Here is a 20,457-nt window from a genome sequence, read left to right on the forward strand (position 1 = left end):
GTTTAGGAGATCATCCAAGACAAGACTAGACCCATTGACACCGTCAGCAACAAGACCACTGCTAAAGGCTTCAGACCGTTTACTCGTTTTTTGGTCAACCACCGTTGCTGAGAAGCGAACGGTGTACTTCATTGTTGTTGGTCGGCATACAAATTGATATGACAAATGCTAATAAACTATGATACATGTAACTTTAATCATAAAACATAAAGAACAAAAACTAGAACAGAAAATATCTAAAGTAACATCGATACCTCAGGGATTCGTTCTCGTATCAGGGAAAGGCAGTAGGGTAGGGACCACACGGTAGCTACCCTTGATCTCTTTGACGAAGTCAAATAGAACTCACGCATATTGTTAGTTCTTCTGATAGCCTGTTAAGAGCCAAGATCTTCCCACATCGATTTGCACACATGACCAGTGGATGTGATCAAAGTCGTGGTGTCCGTTGTTACAGCTACAAGCATTTTGTTAGCCCTGTCTATAGCTTAAAGATGTGATTTTATCGCATAATGGTTCGTTATGCAATGCATGATTTATCGGAAGCCCGTGAAATCAGGGACAAAGGGAAACCTTTGGAGAGATAGAATGCTGGAATCTCCCGAGCTTTTCCTCATCTCTCAGCTGTCGTGGTGAGAACTCGTGAGAACGAATCGACTCCCAAAAAATGCTGCCTTTAGAGGCATTTCGTTTGGTCAAGATGCCTGCTTTTCCGTGACAGAGGATCCTCCAATGAGCTGGCAGCCATATATGCGATATTATGAATGCTTCATCGAACGAAGGGCTTAACATATTCAGTATTTTTTAGATATCACTGCTTTTTGAGGAGCTCTTTAACGCCTAGACGAATTTCAGTGCTTCGACAGTGATAAGGATATCAGTAAATATAAAATTCGGATCCTTAGGATGCGAGCTTATAACGTAAAGGGCGTAAAATATATAAGACAAGCCAGCTACACATATTATGAAGCATGACTGTCAAAGCTTATGGAAGATATCGGTGCCCGTGCCCGCCTCCGAAGAGTTGTTGAGGATTTTGATGTCCATATTTATCTATAAAGAAGGTGGGTACTGACCTCCAGCGAAGATCATTTGGAATGTTCTTACATTGGGATAGTTTTATCCTGTTGCCATTTAAAAATATGCCAAACTTCGGTAGGATTAAATTGATAAACCTGTTTTTCGGTGTGTCGCAGTGAAAGAAAAAAAACAACCATTTCAGTTTTCTCTTCCGAATTTTTAATACTTAGGCTTTTTGACCACACCTACAAATTGTCTTCTATGGTTTGCTAAGAACTTTGGAGAGCTAGCTGTGGATGCCAGCGACTGAAGCAAAATCGTCTGCCTCCTCGAAGGCTCCTTTTTTCCTTGAAAACTGAATTTTGAGAAGGAGTGAAGTCTTTGAAGCATGCCAAAAAGTAAAATTAATTATCACACAAAGCGACAGCGAAATTGAACCAAACAATGAATTATTAATTTTCTCCATCACACGTACAATTAACAATTATTTTTATTTATATTTATTATTGAAATTATTTATTTAAATTTTAATTTGTATTTAAGAAAACATTGCATCACTCAAAAGTGTACAAATTGAATCAATGACATAAGCATCATTTAAATGAACATGTTAATGTGCACTTTGAAGAATCGGTAAAACCACAATTCTTATCTTACATACTGCAAACAAACATGCTCAATTAAAACCGCACGCATTGAGAACGGATTGTTTATTAATTTGGATCACACCAGAACCTTCATTCTCATCGACCTCGGCAAACTCAAAGAGGATATCATTTGTCGGAGTTAATTAAGCAAACCTCAGCAGTAAATAAGATATGCCGCTCATTTCTTTTCCACCCAAACCACAAACCCAACCGAATGTAGCTTGATGTTTATCTCACATTTCCTGTGTAAGCTGAAACCCCCGTCTAAAACGCCTTCGCCCTTTTCGTACTTTAAGATGACGGTGCACTGTAACAATGCACACCATAATCGCCGCACTGTACTCGTCCCCGAACCGCACAGTTTTGCATTTTTCGGGCTCATTTAGTGTCCGCTATGCAACGAACGAAAAAGCCACACCATACGCCAACACACCCGCACATCGATGGTCACCAGTCGCATTATTGCATGTCTGCTGGGATTGTGAATTACAAAAGCATAAACTCGCCCGTAAGCACCCATCAGGGCAGAGCACGCTCGGCCCTCCAGAAGCGCATAAAACATCCAAAGCAGTTGCCCTGTTTGGAAGCGACCGAGGGCACACGGAATGGGGGGGAGGGTTTTTTTGTGTGTGATTAATGTTTGCACTTCTCGCATGCCACACGACACGGGAAAGTGCAATTTTTCAATGCAACATTGCCACTATCCAATGAGCACCAAGCGTGGAGCAAAAAAAACACACACACACATAAACCAAAACCTTTCCCTCAATCCCACTGGTTCACCCCATTCATTCCTTCCATTCTGGGCCACTTGTCTCCAACGGGTGGATTACAATTTTCTGTCTCCACCTATCTCTCAACTCCTATTTCCACACGCTAGGTTTAGATGATCCAATTGGGTGATAGACTGGAAGTGAATAGCAAAACGGCAAAGGAAAACGCGAACAACAGCACAAAAACACACATAGAAAAACCAGAACACCATCCCCAACACTCGCGGTCCGGATAGATAATGAACCATTTCAACTCAATTTCCTCTAATGACCATGATTACGGTGCGGTGGCTTCGCATAAAATGCCATCATCGTGCAAATCTTGCGAACAAAAAATAACCTTCTGCTTGGTGCATTACATTGCGCAGCCAACAGCAAACAAAAAAGCAGATGCAAGCTGCAGAACCTGCTGGGAAAAGAATGCATGAATGTCTCTCCCGATACCAATTTCCCGCATCATTGTACCGATTTGGGTGGGTTGTTCTATTTTTTTTTGTTTGTTTCTATTGCAGGGAAACACGACAAACCAGGCGTGCTTGTAGAAACATCGTGTCCTTTTGCCATGGAAGCCTCGTGCGAATCCCTTCCGTCTCATGTGCAAAATAGAAGTTTTCGGTGCTGCTTTTTCTGTTTTATTTTAGGTTATCGCATCACAAAATCTCTGTTTCTAGCAACAATTTCTCGAATTGCAGTAAAAAGAAGCATCTGTACAAGTTTTCGAATGCTTTCTACCGTTGTCGCACCGGGCGTATGCTCTTTCCGCCCGCTGGCCCTGTGTGTTGGATGAATTGGCCGGAAATATCCTGTCCAAACCTTTAATCATCTCGTCTATTTTCTACGATTATCAGCAGCCCCTGACGATCGGTCGGTCGGTTTGTTTGAGTAAGCAATTCAAAAGGAATGAATTGTGTTCGTACCGAAGAATGCTTACAACTGGCTTTGGGAGGATATGCGACCAGACACTTCAAATCCATCGTTGGGATTATCACTCGTACGCCCCTAAAGCTAAAAACGAAAGTGCAAGAGAACTTTGGAAAACAGATTTTTCCCCCGCCTTTCGGTGAATCGAGGCAGGGCGATGCTTTGGCTGCCCAATGCGACAAAATGACAAAAAACAACCACAAATGAAACGAACATCTTACGATCATTATACTTTAGACCAATAATAGCGGGTCCCAAAGTGGAAGAAATGTTGCAGACGCACCAGGGAATAGAGCAAAATATTCGTTGCTCATAGCTCAGCATGAAAATTTGGGTAATTCCCTGGCTAAAGCAACGAAATGCGATAGAGTTGGGAGGAATGGGTTTTTTTTTCTTTCGAAATAACTCTTTCTTCTACTAATTTCGCATATTACTGTGCTTTACAACTTCATCACCATCGTTGGCCTTAATTTACTTTTAGCTTCTTTTTTTTTTCGGTATGTACTTTGCCCTTCGATTCTTTGGCTACATCATTAACCTCGTCACAATCTGTTTGTACATGAAGGAACGCATTACAAAGAACCGAATTATCGTCAGTGTTTCTTAACCGTGCGAAGAAATGTTCCAAAATAATTAGCACATTAAGTCGAAATACTTTGTGTTCCGTTAATTATAACACCGCAGGAATCTTTGAAATAGTATTAAGAATATTTGAAATATTTTTTTGTTCAATTCAAACAACCTGTCCGTGTTGTTATCATCATTAATATACCGGGACGGAGAGGTTATTTAAAGCTAGCTGAGCTGATTGATAGCATGAAAACATAAAATCCTGTCCGAAAGTAAACGATAGGCTGTTAATCTGTACCAAAAAATTTCAAAGAACGATACTCTACCAACTTGAAGATGCCATAGTTGTATAATTTTTTGCTATTTATGTTTTATTATAACCACTTTAGCTGCAGTGTCACCTCTTTATGAGGTGGTTTATCAATGTTAGTAAGTCTATGTTGTGATGGTTTTCATTTTAGTTGATGCGTTTTAAGTAGATATGTCGTCAGATGAAAATCAGCTTAAAAATCCTAGAGCGTTTTGTTTATCCGCCATTTGTATAATTGGTTCGCTAGTACAAAGTTCGATTTTTGTTCGATTTCTAATGTTTTTAGTCGTTTTTTCGCTCGTTTTTGGGTTATAAAGACACACTCTAAATAAATATTTTAACATCACAACAATAAACTAAAAAAATATAAATGGCACGGATATCTGTAAAGAGCGATAACAGAAGTGAGGGAAGGTCTGGTGACTTCGAGTTTCCCGCAGGACATTAGAAGATGGTACACATCATGAAATTCTAAACTCCAGCAAAAAAAAAACTTTTAACGTTGTGAGATTAAAATACGCTGTAAATGTGAATGCAGTGCAAAGAGTTCGACATTCGTCGAGACATCACGTGGTTGAATCCACGATCAATAGAGAGTACACCGCATCAATGCCGCAAGGATACTTGCGAAGAGATCGAGAAGACCCCTATTACATCTGCTTCCCACATGATCTACCAGCGAGATAGGAAATGATGTATTCTAGTGTGGTAAGGAGAGTTAGAGATAGAGGAGAAGTCGAATCTACAACAATCGGACTTGGGTAGAACAGTGAAATTAAACACCACACAGGTTTCGGTTAAGTGTTAAGTGACGACCAGTTACGCCGTTCTGGCATCTGTCTACCGACTGATACTGAAAAAAATTTGATTCTTTATTTATACCAATTTTGTGGTAGGTGTTGCATAAATTGTGTTTGCCTTCATTATTATTTCATTTTATTCACGCAGTGCTCGGCTTAAACTCATCAATTGTTTCCGGTGGCGTTCACCAGTGATTGTTTCTCCCGGTTTCAGAAGTTCGTAGTAAATGACGCCGAGCTGGTCCCACCAAATACTCAGCATAATTTTTGACCTATGGATGTTCGACCGAGCTGATGATGTTGGGGTATGACCCGGGGATCCTCATGATTTTTAGCGCTTAGGATTGCTGAACAAAATCCACTTTTCCTCTTCCTTCACGATTTTGTGCAGGATCCCCTTTCTGTTGTGCCGTTGGACCAGCAATTCACACATGAAGAGTCTGCGTTCAATGTCCCGCGGCTTCAACTCGCGTGGTATCCATTTGCATTTGTATCATGCCTCACGCGTTTAGCCGTGATGATATGACCTGACGAGTTATTCCAAGCACGGCTGCAAGCTCTTCTTGCGTTTGACAGTGATTTCCCTCCAGTAAACGTTTTGGGCCTTCCTTCACGTTGAGCATCCTGCTCGGTGAAATCAACGTTTCGAAAGCGTCGAAACCAATCCGTTTTCTTCGCTCGAAATAAAAACAACAACTGCAACACCTTCCGCATATGGCTCTTATACGGCTCAAAATTAGACATTTTCAAGAACTACTCGCACAAAATAGTCAGTAATCTGTTTACACAGTTTGATTATGTCATTCCTGAACTTGATTTATGACGTTTGTAAGCGTCAAAATCGCGCCACAGTCCACAGTGACCCCATCGATTTCAAAACGGTCGTTAATTATTTGCAGACCTAATACTGAAAATGTGTCAAACTTCTTCAAGTAAACTTCGGACTCTTATTCATATCCACTTTTTAAATATTGCGTCCACCGCGACAGGTGGTATGAGCTTAAAAGTTGCTTCGGGTTTTAGTACTCTTGCGCGTAACTCAATTTAAGTGCTGTGATAAGTGAGTGACTCTTGACCCGAGGTAGACAATGTTTTGAACGACTTCAAAAGTGCGTTCACCTACTATATGTATAATACCTCTGCATAAATCAGTGTTTATTAACGCTAATGCAACACTAATAATCAAGCGAATAAAACCAAATTTTCTGACATACCAACGATCACCATGAATTTCAGACATAGTTCAGAAACACTGATGCACAATCCAATCGTAGTGAAGCACAAACGTAGCCATCGTTTCGCATCGACTTCCAAACCGTTGCACCTTCACCGTCCGTGTCGATAGTCACCCAACCCTTCGGAAATGGTGCAAATTGGCGCCTCGGTTGCTTAATTTGCTGCAAACATGAAACATCAAAAAGTCGTCGTCGTCGTAAAAGTCACGGATCGACTCCACCACTCTACCCTGCTTCGGTTAAGTATTCATCCATTTTGGAACGGTTATCCTTTTTTTTTTTTGGCCGCCGTGCACCATATTCGATGGCAGGTTTCCATCCAAACAACCCGACTCCAAAAGTTCAATACCACACAAACCATAATGTTGCACAGCAGGGGGTGATGTGATTCGATGTCATCTGTTGGAAGTTGTTTTTCGGGGATTCGGTTTTCACTCATTTCCCCCACCGTTACACTTTTTCTCACTCTTTCCTCCTTTTTTTGTCGTCCCTTAACTTTTGTTTTTCTTTTCTGTTAACACTGCGCTACATTTTCATACGCCCAGTGGTGTGGGTTTATGTATTTTGTTCCTCTTTTTTCTCTGTTTCTGTACACTGGTCATTTTACTCATTTTGCTCATTTCCATTGACCGGAGGTTCGCATGCTGTGTGGTTTCATTTTCACTCGCCCGTAAAGGTCGTCCTTCGTGGAAAGCCCCCACGAGGGAAGGTTGTGCTGCTTACGTTTCAATAAATGACCATATTTTTCTTCTCCTGCTGGTTGAAGGAGCACATCACTACAAATTTGTCCTCATAGACATTAATGGTCAAGTGGTCCAATTCTATCCACTGAAAGGCTTTGATCGTTAGTGAGGATCACTTTTCCTTCCCCATTGGCTCGTAAGCTTAAAGTAAATTGCCTTATCTCTGCACAAATTGCCAACAATTGCGTTGCAAATTCAGGAATGATTGTGGGACGTTTTGGAAGCTAAACAGTTCAAAAAAATGTGATTCGAAATTTCGTATGAGACAGAAAGCAAACGAAATAGTCGTTTGACCTTACGATCCGAAATTCATTGAGCTAAAGAATAGCTTCAATTGTGATAGGATAGCTTTAAATAAGCATAATGCTTTAAAGGTTTGGTTTGGTGGCTTAATTTAATTCAAGTTCAAAATATATTTAAGCTTTCACTTTTTCTTAAAATAATCCTGCTCTTCGTTTGGTACCATGTCGTTGTTTTCCAATTTTCCAGACGAGACCGTGGGTTTATAGGACCAAATCAATCTACACCGCTCTCGACCACACCATCCGCATTATCGACAGCCACATCGATGTTCCCAGACACGGTGAAACTGTATCCCAAATGGACATCCCCAGATCAGACGATAGACGATTATGATGGAAACAACAACATAACACTAAACACGCATGAACCAGGACATCTAGGACTGCTTGCTTCGGGTGAGGCCATCTTCACCTATCTCGTTCCTGCTTTGCTGCATCTGAACGGATACCTACTGGCGGTATTCATTTATCGATTCGCCGATAACGAGCAGCTGCAGAGTCTCGTCGAAAGGGTACGTATGTGAAATCTCGTTTGTTACAACATTTGCCGCAATCAAACAATCATTGTCCTGTAGAACAAAGGAAATGTAGACGTAGATGCGAAATCACACATCGGCTCTTTAACTGGAATATGTGTGCAAATAAAATCGTTTGTACCGGAAGTCGTGTATGGAGATTACAAAATTAATATTGTGCAACACAAAAGCAAAAACTATTCATCTCATCTCGAGTAAACGCTTTTAATCCAATCTTCCTAAAACGCTAGCTTTTAGTAAGACTGCTACGAAACTACTCTATACGCGTTTGTGAATTTCACGAGTGCATTTCTGACCAGTGATGGACAAGATGGATTTTGGTCGGAATCGATTCCGGAGCGCTCCAAAATTTTCGGAATCCATTCCAGGAATAAATTTCAGCTATGTACCTGCTAAGGTTTTTGAGTCACCCATCTACCCTGCGAATTTATCGTCTGACGACTCTTCCATCTTCCCCAATGACAGTCATCTGTTCTTTGCTGATGACTTGCAGGTTTTCCTCCCTATTCGCAGTGCCACCGACAGTTATTTTCTCTAATCTTTTGTTAACTCTTTCTCTACTTGTATCGACAAACGTAGCGTTATGTCCTTTTCTCGTTCCTCTCTGCCTTGGAGGTTCAACTATTCAATTAATGAGTGCCCGCTGAGTCGTATCTCCCAAGTACGCGACCTGGGAGTGACACTTGACACTAAGCTTCTTTTCGACGACCGACGACTCTCGTTGAATTACTACCATACTCAACTTCTTGTCATATTCTGGTGCATCCCTCATTGGAATCAAGACGATCCCAGGCTAAAACCACATTTATCGCTGGACTGATTCTTGGAGTTTCCTGATTCTTGGAGTCGCGGTATCCCTCCTTTCTGTTATCCATTTTTATGTCCCATCACGATCCCTTCGTCCTCGTCCACCTTTAATGATTGCTGCGCGCAGCACTCAAACGATCCACTGCTAGTTTTTTTACGTCATTTCTTCTGATCATTTTGACTTTGGCATCTCTCTGACTTCTTTCCGCTCCGTTTCCGTTGATTTTCTTTTTTCTAGATTTTTATTCTTTTTTCTCTTTTATGCAATCCTGGGTCAATGTTTAACTTTGGCTCCTTCAGTTTGTTATAGTTTTTAGTTTTAAAAATTGTTTAAGTTTATTGTTGCATAGTTCGTGAGGCACAAAGTAAAAAAAAGTATGTTCTGGAATCGGACCCGGACTCAGTTCCGGAACCATAAACGATTCGGTAAACGGAATCGAAATCAGAAGCGATTCACAACATGTTAACGGAACCGAGTAGATCCGAATCCGGTTCCGATTAATTTGATGCTCTGAGAGCAGAGACAACTGAATGATCCATCCATCTCCACTAGGATATATTGCGTTGTACTTTGGCAAGGCATATTTGCCATAAACAGCAACTGGTTCCGGAGTCGGATAAGGAATTGGTTCTGGGATTGGTTCCGGAAATAGATACGGAATCGGTTCCAGAATCAGAAACGATTCTGCAAATGAAATCGGAATCAGAAACGATTCCCGAGGTACCGAGTGCCCATCTTTATTCCTGACGCAGCTTTGTCTACTGTGTGTTGATTTGATCGTTGCTTATCGATATCTTTTCGATCATTTCACCCTTCTGTAAGGGTATTTTGCTGCATAAAGTTTAGCATAGCTTTTAATTCACATTTTAATTTTAATTTAAACTTTGTAAACTAAATTTTTTTCCAGATTTTGTAACTGACACTTTCACTTTAAGTTAAAGTGGCAAGTACGTATTTGCCAAAAAATTCACACGAACCCATTCAAGAAACCATTTTTTTTTTAGTTTCGGCATAAATCATTTAAATTATCTTTAACTATTACGTGACAAAAAGAAACCTTTTCGAGTGCAACTATGCTTCATGCACCTTCTCACAAATATTCATTTAAAATTCATCAACGAGGAGCTGATAAAATTGTGCCACATTATCGGTAAAAAATAAATAAATCCCCCTTCGCGCTATTATAGTTTTGGCATTTTCAGCATTACGAAAACACAACAATAAAAAAACAGCAACAAGTTTGTGGACCACTTTACATGCTGCATGATTTAACCGATTTTCAATCTCCACTTTATCCCGAAAGGATACAATGTGCAAACGTCGGAACATCACATCGCAATGTTCAACAATTTCCCACAAACCCATTACCTGCACTTCCTGGTAACAACACCTCAACCATACACATTTCCTTCCGGGAGTTCTTTCCCACCATTATTTCTCCATTCCCGCCAGCGGTCTTGCGTCACCGTGTATCGAAATAAATGAAAAACATAAATTCCATTAACGATGACAGCGATGTACTGCATCCGGTTGCTCGGGTATAACCGACGGGAAATTAGCGTTCGACAGCCGAAATTGATTGAGTTGGGCTTCCAGATTTCGAACTTACATTATAAATTCATCGTCTCTGATCAATTGTCCGCGCGCGTGTATGTGTATGCCTGAGTATGTGTGCTTTGTTTCCCGCAGGTCTTTATCCTCAGCAGCAATCCGCGTCGGTTGGTGTTGACACTTTGGCTGTACTTCGGACTGGGGATGGTTTGGCTGGGCGTCTCCATCGCCTACGTAACGCTGCTGGGTGTTGATGGGATCACCGTTTTCGAGCGATTTTTATCGTTCGGATGGACCGGAGCGTTGACAGGGTGGACAGCCGAGGTGGTGCGATCGTTGCTTATAGTGATGCTGTTTTTCCACGACCTCGTACAGATGGTAGTGATTGTGAGTTATGGTTTAATGTGTTACATGTTGCGATGTTATCTGAAGGCGCTAAAGGAAAAGCTGCTGCTGCACACGATCGAACCACTGAACTGGATGCGGGTGAGTTGAGTGTATTGCCATTGTTTACTATAAATTTAACACTTTCTGTTCATTAATATAAGAGTCGCTTCTGAATATTTCTATGCATATACAAATTTATATATTTGTTCAGCAAGTTTTCATACCTTTAGAGTATTTTTATATTATTTTTCTTTTTGGCTTAATGACCACGAATCAGATGGCTTGCTTGACTTGCCGATACCATGTAGTTCGATAGTCAAGTAGTCCTCACGGGGAGATGGTCCCGGATGGGATTTGAACCCCGGTCCTGCCGTTTGAAAGCCAACGCCGCTGTTGCCTACACCACCGGGCCGCCCGTATTTTTATCATACTTTGTCATCATATAAGCTACCTAAATCTAAACGACTTCTTTAGGATTGTATAGGCTCCTCCTCTCCTCTTCTTCAGAAGAATTCATCGAACCAAAGAACTATGGGCACACAATCCTAATTTCCACCATGAAAGCTTGTACTTTGGCTTTGTTTAGCTTTCTTTATTTCGAGTTTCACTGCAAAGATTTATCGCTACATGTTTTACATCATTTTGCTCCAAATACCAGGGTAGTCGAGAGTTTCCAGCAAACAAAACAAAAAACTGTTCCACACAAACCCTTTGTAACGAGCATCGATGAATTCCAATTACCGCTCGACAACTCGAAACAGAATGAATGCGCTGAACAGTTACACCGCACAATTTTATTTTCTACCACTAAACTCCCTTCTACTTCCTTTGCTTGGGCTTACCTTTGCTATTCCCCTGAACCAAATAAACATTCAAAAATATGTAAAAAACTTTGTAGTCGTTTTTGAGTAACAAAACAGTCAAAATGGACGAAAAGGGTCGAGTTTTGTGAAGGACAAAAAAGGAATGTTTGTTTGTTTTCATTTTTGAATGTCTATCAATAACGTTACATGTCATTATATTAACGATAGGTTAGTAATGAAAACGCTTTCAAGGTTCCACATTGCTAATTTCCTATTGTGCAATTTGTCAAGCTAATCAAGAGCTAAAAAAAATGATTAACAATATTCTGAATCCACACAAGGACAAAAGCAACATTAAGACGGGCACCGGTTTGCTCAGCTTAGACTGACCCCCGGATGGTCACATAAGAGATGAATAATTTATTAGTTTCTACTCAATATTCGCTCGATTGGAGTCAGTTTTAGCTTAGCGTAAACCACTCACCGTTCCCGAGAATATCTGGGTCAGTAGCCGAACAAACGAAGCGGTGCAAGATTTTATATTTCCACGGAAATACCTGCTCTTCAAACCATTTTCCCACCAAGTGTTCCATATTCTCCGGTCGAACGTTCCGCCGGCCTGGATAAATATGGCCACAGAATAATGGCCACCGACCGTTTCCAGGCAAAACGATCGAAATGCTAATGGAGCTAAGGTAAAGCCACCACCATACATAAATTACGGGTCAATGGGTTTGCATTCCTCTCGTTTGTCATTTTACGGTTCTCATTTGAGGGAAATATTCTTCGGAATGACAACGCCTTACCGGAGAAGCTTGCTCGTGCGCCAGCCATGGCAATGGCAAACTTTCTGATAGAGAACGTTTAGAGTACGGCAAACAAATTAAAATCGTCGCCTTAGTTTATAAGCGAAGTTTGAGTGTGAAAAGTAGCGAGACCGAATTTTGAAATAGCTTTCTTGAAATTGTTCACATTGCCGTTGTTATGAGATCTTGAAGCAAAAAAAAAAAACACATCATTATCGTTTCTATTTCGATTTCTTTCCGTTACGAGTCAAGTTGTTGAACAATCGTTTCATAAATTTGCTTTCTCCAAACAAATTTTGCTCATTCGATCGACCTTCCTGGTATAAGAGTAACGAGAAAACACACATGATTTGTGTAATTGTAGCCGGAAACAATCAGCACCGGCAGAAATTGACGATGCGCACCCGATAATCGGCATAAATATTCTCGTCGGTCGCGTAGGAATTCAATTAAATGGTTACGTTGCGAAAAGTATGCCTCCTACCAACCGTAGCTGCATTGCCAAAAACGTCCGGATGACCACCACCACCTCGCACAGGGGACAAATTTGCCCATCGGGAAAATTTATCGAAATTTTCCTCCTATACATTTTCTCATTACAACGATTCACTAGCCGCTAGCCGAACCGGCGGCCACGAAACGCATGTAATTAACGTGAGAATTTCCTTCCCTCGACGATGCATCGCCCGCTGGTGATAGAATTTCCCGGAACGGGAAGTAATTTCATTTCAGTGCAGACAAGCACATGGGCGACCTTGTTCTAGTAAGGTTGGAGTGGTGGCAATAATAGGAAACCGCCCATGAGCGAAAACGAAAGCGATACTGTTGAGTTTTGCCCGCGAAAGTCGAACCAATGGAACCACGGCACCAGGAGGCGCTAATTCGACCATTCAATTATAGATATTTTCCGCATAATCACTATCATAATCTATCGAATAAATAAATCAACAGATCTAGACCGTTCCTTCGAGCCGGTAGGACGCTGGAAGTTTCCAAACTGAACGTGAGTATGATCCTGGTCTGTGGTTTGGTGCGTCATGGATTGTTAGAACATTCTTGCATTGAGATGACCTCTAGTCTTGAGGAGATGCAAATTTCAACAAATGTTAGGCTATTGAATGAAATTTCAACAAACATCAGAATCCACAGGATTCTATTGCTTAGCTTTACGATCTTCTGGATCGCACGCTAGCCTTTGGATTTGGGTAATAAATTTGGAAACCGTATGGGATTTGCATCTCGGTCCTGTCGTGTGAAAACAGGATCACCATCCTCAGGATACGAGGATACGTGCTATTGATTCGCGAGCAGTCGGGATATAGGCAGGGGCACTTTTGTGAAACTGCATTGAATCTTGTACTGGCGAGATGGAAACTGTTGATGGAACGAAAGGAGACTATAATTGCTGTCTTTTTGGATCTAAAACGAGCATTTGTGACAATATCAAACCCGTTATTATTGTCAACACTAAAACGTTTTGGTATTGTGGGGAGGGAGCTCAATTGGTTCGAAAGTTATTTAAAAGATAGAACTCAAAGAACTTTTTTTGGAAACTCTAAATCAGAAGCAATAGAAAACACCCTTGGAGTTCCGCAAGGAAGTGTTCTTGGGCCAATTTTGTTTATCATGTACATTAACGACATGAAACAGGTTTCGAAATCTTGTGAGATCAATCTTTTTGCTGACGATACTGTTATGTTTATCTCGCACAAAGACATCAAACAAGCAGAGTCTCTCATTAATCTCGATTTGAACGCTCTAGATGTTTGGTTAAGGTACAAAAAGCTGGCATTAAACATAAAAAAATACAAGTTACATGATAATGACTACCAGTGGTTTGACCAATCCTCCATCTATCGTTATAAATATGGAAACAATCGAAGGAACCCGTCAGGTGAAATACTTGGGCGTTATATTAGACGACAAGTTGAAATTCCACGCGCACATAGACTGGGTCATCACCAAAGTGGCAAAGACGTGTGGAGTGATTAGTAGGCTGGCGAACGATCTCGATTTTTTCGGGAAAGTCCACCTCTAAAAATCACTAATATCCCCACACTTTGATTTCGGATCGTCCATTTTGTTTCTCGGTAATAAGGGGCATATTATTCGGCTGCAACGGATGCAAAATCGTATTATGAGGCTGATTTTGGGTTGTGGTCGACGTACATCGTCCGCTGTTATGCTGAATATCCTGCAATGGATGTCTGTAGAGCAAAGGATTTTGTATCAGACCATAACATTTGTACATCGACTATCTGACGTTCACAGGTACTGCACCCGCAGAGCTGGTGAGGCCAGAGTCCCTAACTTACTATCTCATAGTGCTTGGAACTCTTTGCATTTCAAAGGGATTCAACGGTACAACAGAATGCCCAGGGAATTAAAAAACGCGATCAGCTTACAGGAGTTCAAGCGTAGGTGTGCTGTGTACGTCGAACAAACTGTGTAATGTTAAATATGTGTAGATGTCCATGTCACTCTGTGTTGTGTAACTGCACTTGTCATCATGATCTAGATGATGATGATAAGATTTGTTTGTGTATTTTTAATTAAAAAAAAATACATAAAAGAAAGAGACAACGCAAGTTTGAGACACGCGCGCGCATAAGTGGACAGATTGATGTCATTTGTGAGGGTTTCATTGAGTGTACACGGTCTGGAAGTTCACAACGGAATTCATACACTGACCGACACTTCATGTGGCCGAGTTCGCCGATATGGATTTCCCTGCTTCGGAAGGTAGTGCCCTAATCCACCCGTTGGTGTTAGAGGAACTGGCCATATGCATGTCGCAGCGGCGTTCTTAAACGTGGTGGACCAGTCCCATTCCTCGGTCACTGGAACGCTACGTAAAAGATACCATGAAATACCATTGTCGTGAAGTAAGGCTCATTTCTTCCTCGGTGGAATTGTGTTGGTCTTATCAGATATGTTGATGGCTTGTTGGATTCCTCGAAATGCTCTTCGACGGTCCCAATTACGATTTATTTATTTTTTATTATTATACAATTAGAGTAAAAATATCGTAAAGATAATTCCGTCCTTCTCAAACCTGGGTTGGGGTTGGGTGCATTTCAAATTAAAAGATGAGCATTTGATTGGAGCATTGCGGTGTTACAGTTTTGCAGTGTACAAATATAATAGTTCCAAGAAGTGTTGCCGCTTATTCCAATTTTACTGCAATAGCGCACATTTCGTTGAATCAATATGCAAACATTGATGAAAACTCGGAGAAAAGTATTGTTTTTCAAATGAGCTTTAGGAATTTTAATGGCCACACGCTGCAGCTTTTAATAAAACCGTTCTTTATGGACTCCTAAATGGTTGCATCGCTGATTGATGATACCGAATGCATTTCTGAAAACAAAGCTAGAAAATGTCATTAATTCGTGGACCAAACATGAAACGAAATAGACAATCAGTTTAAAAGTGTTTTTTTTTCCTAAAAATCGTCCATTTTATTATGCTGTAATCAATGGATGTAAATTCCTTGTTTATCTAACAGCACAACCAGGTTAAATAGAGGGTAACATGTCATGTAAAAGTAAAATACTAATGCCAACTTGCAATGTTTCGGAGTCGCCAATCAGTAGCGAATCTAACGGTGGGTAGAGTCGGCGGTCGCCTAGGGCCCTGGCAGCTGCTGGGTACAAAGGGCCTAATAAGAGGGTAAGCAGCTTCGTAGTAAGGGACTCATATCGAGGAAAAGGAACCTTCTCAAAAGAAAAAGAGATATTTCACCCCACCATCCTCCCCCTTCCTTCGCATCGGTAAGCGTTTTTGATTTGAATATCATATGGGGCCAACATCTATGCCGCCTAGGACCTCCAAAGATCTTGATCCTCTACTATGATCTCCTCTATGATCCTAGTGACTTATACAGTGAACTTTGTGCTTCGATCAACAGCAATCACGAATCACTCATTTATTTGACAAATATAAGCGAAATGAACCCAACAGATGCTATCACTTTGTTTCATAAAACTAGGAATCGATAATACGAAATTCGGGCGTTTTTGTGGTAAGGCGACAGTGGTACCGGTCTTCACACGGCAGGACTGGAGCTCAAATCCCATATGGATTGTTCCCTCGTTTGATACCGTTCCTGAATTGGAAGGACTGATAATCCAAGGACGTAACTTCTATAAGTCTAGTAAGCCATTTGATGGCTGACCTAGTAGGTCTTTGAATCAAGAAGAAGAATACAATTTATTTATAACAATAGTATATCTGTCTGTAAGGGCGGCCCGGTGGTCTTCAAACGGCAGGACCGGGGTTCAATTCCCATCCGGACCGTCCCCACGTAGTAAGGACTGACTATCCAACTACAAGGTATCGGCAGTCTAGAAATCCATTTCGATGGCCGGCATCACTTTAGAGGACGTTAAGCCAAGAAGAAGAAGAAGAGTATATCTGTAAACAGAACATCAGTCTTCACTCATCTATTTATTCGTTGACTCAACAGGGTTAGGGTTCTAATGAAATCTTGATGTACGACTTTAAAATTTCAGGCTCTCCATCTGGTGGACTTCAGCATCTAGTTCACCTATGATGCGAATCCCTTGCTTTTGAGTAGAGTCCTACTCCTATTTGTTATACTCTGTACAACCAGCATACTCCTACTGTAGCATGTCTCCCAAAAGTTAGAGCCTTACAAATATACTACGCATTGAAAAATATGTTCATAATTTGATGATAATTTTAAAATCTTTCTTCTTAACGACTATCTACCACTACGGGGGAACGGTCTGGTTGGGATTGAAAACCTCCGGTCCTACTGTGTGAAAACCGGCGCTGCTATTGTCTCTACCACGGGTCCGCCCAATCGTTATACACTAGAAATTGCGTTTGAGGGTTGGTTTGGTGTAACAACCATGTCGAAGATTATTACAAAATCATATTACGCTGAAAGGGGATATCACATTATTTTATAAATAAATGTCTTCTTTTCAGTCATCATTTTTTAAATAAATTAATAATATTTTTTTAACTTTGTGTCATCTTTTTTCTATCACTTAAATACCATGCTTGGATTAACATTCCTCTACAAATCAACCTCGGTGGCTGCGAAATGTACATAAAAAAAACAGGAGATCTGCGAATTCCGGAAGCTGCTACACCATCTGAACACGAAAATATCGCTTCCGGTCGCAAGCCTAACCGTGCTGAACCTCAGCTACGCCGTCTCGAGCGTGGCGCATCTGTTCCACGATATGACGGCCTGTCCGATTAACATCTTCACCGCCAGCCTCGCCAACATTCTGCTGTGGCTGGTCATCGCGCTGATGCCGTTCTTCCAGGTAAGCTTGTACGAGTGGCTGCGGCAAAAAAAAACCCCTCGGTAAGCCGCCCTGTAATCCGGTCGGATCATCTAATCACAAGCGAACCGGTCGTTTGAACGCGTTGCAAAAGGGGCTTTTCGTGGGTTATGCGAGCGTTCCCTAACCGGGTTAGGTCGGTAACGGGGTTTTAACTTACCTCAAGGATTTACATCCAGCCTCGCACCGCCATCGGGTGCGGCAATGGCGTAACGGCTTCGCAATTTCCGACCGCGCCCCGTCGGTGTTAGAGTTTGCGTGCAATTAGCACGTGAAGTCCCGCGTTGAAATTGGCCCGGTTCGATGAAAATCCTGCGGCTTGCCGTGGGCAAGCACGGTCTGTATAGCACCGTGTGTTTCTGGCGTTGTCGCGACGCACCCTGCACAATGCAGATTGATTACAGGAATTGGTGTTTGATGCACTGACCGCGCGAGCATGGCCGGGATGAAGTGTGTAAGTAGTAGCTCGTTAGTACTTGCACACCGGATGCTGAATACGGCTGATTGGATAAGTATTTTGCACGCGCTATTGGTTTGTTTATGGTAACGAGTTTGTCGTGCAATCATCCGCACGGTCAATCGGCTTTAATTATCTACGTAAAGGAAAAATTGAGGATGATCTTGCCTCATCTGTTGTAGAAAATTTGAAATTAGTTTAATGCGACATGCGACAATATTCATAACTTACGGATTAAGAATCACAGTTTTGTTTCATTTATGTCATCTACAGGGCGTTCGGGATAATTTTGACAGTCACCTACGGAGAAAGAAAAAAAAATTTATGGTAAAATTAATCATCGGGGAATTTTTTTGTTTTAGAAATAGTAGCTTACCATGTATTTTATTCATTTTATTCAAAAAATTCGCCTTCGGCTTCTATTACTGCCTCCACCTGTCTCCGGAACCGGGAACAAGCCCGACAGTTTAGCGGGGTAGGGCCGCGAAAACGGACCTGAACTCCGCCTTGGTGTTGATGGAGGTTCTGTTTGTGTCCCGTTTCACCGCACCCCACACGAAATAATCCATTGGATTAAGATCCGAGGAGCTGGGAGGCCACACATTCGGCGCTGTGAAGTCGTTGAAATTGGCCGCCAACCACTTTATCGTTTTGGAGGCTGTATGGCACGGAGCGGAATCCTGCTGGAACGCGTAAGGTCTGCCGTTGGCCACTCTCGTGATCCAAGGCTTTACGACGGTGTCCAGCATGGAAAGTGGGGCGGCATCACGTCCCCTTCCGATGACACGCAGGAAAACACCATCACCGTCTCGGGGAACTTGGTTTGCGGCACCCGTGGCACGTCCGCCGGGCAGTAAGCCAGCCACCGGTTGTTCTGGGTGTTAACCGTGTCGGCGGTTGTCGCGTCCGGCGCGGATCATCATGATGCATGTGATCCGCTTCCACAATGTACTCTTTTTTGGCATTTTTTTATCAAGGGATGTTTTTGCTGCTTGTTCCGTACACTTTTAGCTGTCGAATGACGTATTGCTTGTTTTCCTATGCCAACTCCATCACGAGTTATAGACAATAATGTAACTGTCAAAATTATCCCGAACGCCTGAACGAACTATTCTACAGCATTAGGGACTATTTTATTTTTTAATTTTGTTGGTTTTTTGAAAATTTAATTGCATTCAATACGTTTGATAAAAATACGTTGTTCGACATATCCCACAAGCTAATACCGGAATCCGAATCCCTTCCACCATTTGCTTTTAATTATCATCGAAAACCATTCATATCATCTGTTCCACAAGGTTTCTTCCTGTTTTGCCTCACTCAAACGCAATGTATGTCGATACGTAAATTATCTCTAATTGTGTGAATACATCCAATGGCAAGGCTCGTCCACTTTCAATTTGCATTAGCCGAAAATCATTTTCCCTAATCCCGATTTCATTCAAACAGTCGGTTCAAAGCAATTCGTGGTCAATGCCGGTACGGGTCAATATTCAATGGTCGGTCGGTTTTCTCGCTTTTTCTCCCCAGAACCGCAGAATGTTATTTCTCCCGTGCCAACAACGATGACGTAAAGCGAACAAAACTGCTGATCTGTTGGGTTGGGAAACTGCAGGCGGAATTGAATTAGCATAACTTTGCATCGCTCACACTGCTTGACGCGCTTTTGACTGGTTCGCAGTGTACCCTGTGTCATACACTGCATGAGGCTTGTTTTTATCATTCCGGCGCGTTAGCTTCCTGTGTGAATTGAGTTTTACTGCACCCGGGCTCGTACACCACATCCTCCAGTTCTTATCAGCCACATTTAATAGGCAACACGCGCACATTATCAGCCCATAATAGCGTCCGGTCGAATGTGCAAAATGGCCGGTTCGCGGACCATGTTGCGTACGTAGTTGACATAAACGGGGCTAGGGTGTAAGCATCCGCGCGCGCGCGCTATCTGGAAGACGTCCCATAACCTATCATGAGGGTGCTGACTAATTAATAGCTAATTAAACGGAACCATTTTCCACCGGACTGTTAACCTACGCCAGGACCTCCGGGCTTTTATGACGGCACCGTTTCGGCACACAGCGCACACTGACATTGCTGCATTGGCCACGCCATAAAGAGGGTACAGCTAGGCCTTCCCAAAACGGCAGCGTACACCAAACCCGCACACAAACGCGAATCTCATCCTATTGTCAATTAAATATTGCGCTGGGTTCAGGTCGTCTCAACAAACGGGCCGATGTAGTTGAAAATTAATCAACCGGTACTACACGTTTGCAACTATCTTTGTTTTCGGTCCTGTCGACGCCCCTACACTTGAAGCATGGCGCTACCACGATGGCAGGCATTAGTGCCATGATGTTTGCGTACCGCGAATGAGTAATTCGGCCTGCTATTAGTGATAAGTTATTGAATTAGATGAATTTGGTGGTGGTAAATTCATTTCTAATGTGCTCCGCATTGCCAAAAA

General features: G+C 41.9%; 1 protein-coding gene across 1 annotated transcript in view; it reads left to right on the forward strand.

The window, feature by feature from the left end:
- Positions 1-20,457, forward strand: part of LOC126556082 (uncharacterized) — a 41,094-nt gene that overhangs the window by 18,016 nt on the left and 2,621 nt on the right. Inside the window, exons 4-6 of the mRNA XM_050211282.1 lie at positions 7,509-7,833; positions 10,355-10,702; positions 17,306-17,515. Of these exons, the coding sequence (XP_050067239.1) occupies positions 7,509-7,833; positions 10,355-10,702; positions 17,306-17,515 (883 nt within the window). The remainder of the gene's footprint in view (positions 1-7,508; positions 7,834-10,354; positions 10,703-17,305; positions 17,516-20,457) is intronic.

Source organism: Anopheles maculipalpis, chromosome 2RL (genome assembly GCF_943734695.1).
Source record: "Anopheles maculipalpis chromosome 2RL, idAnoMacuDA_375_x, whole genome shotgun sequence".
In the NCBI taxonomy this organism is placed as follows: domain Eukaryota; kingdom Metazoa; phylum Arthropoda; class Insecta; order Diptera; family Culicidae; genus Anopheles; species Anopheles maculipalpis.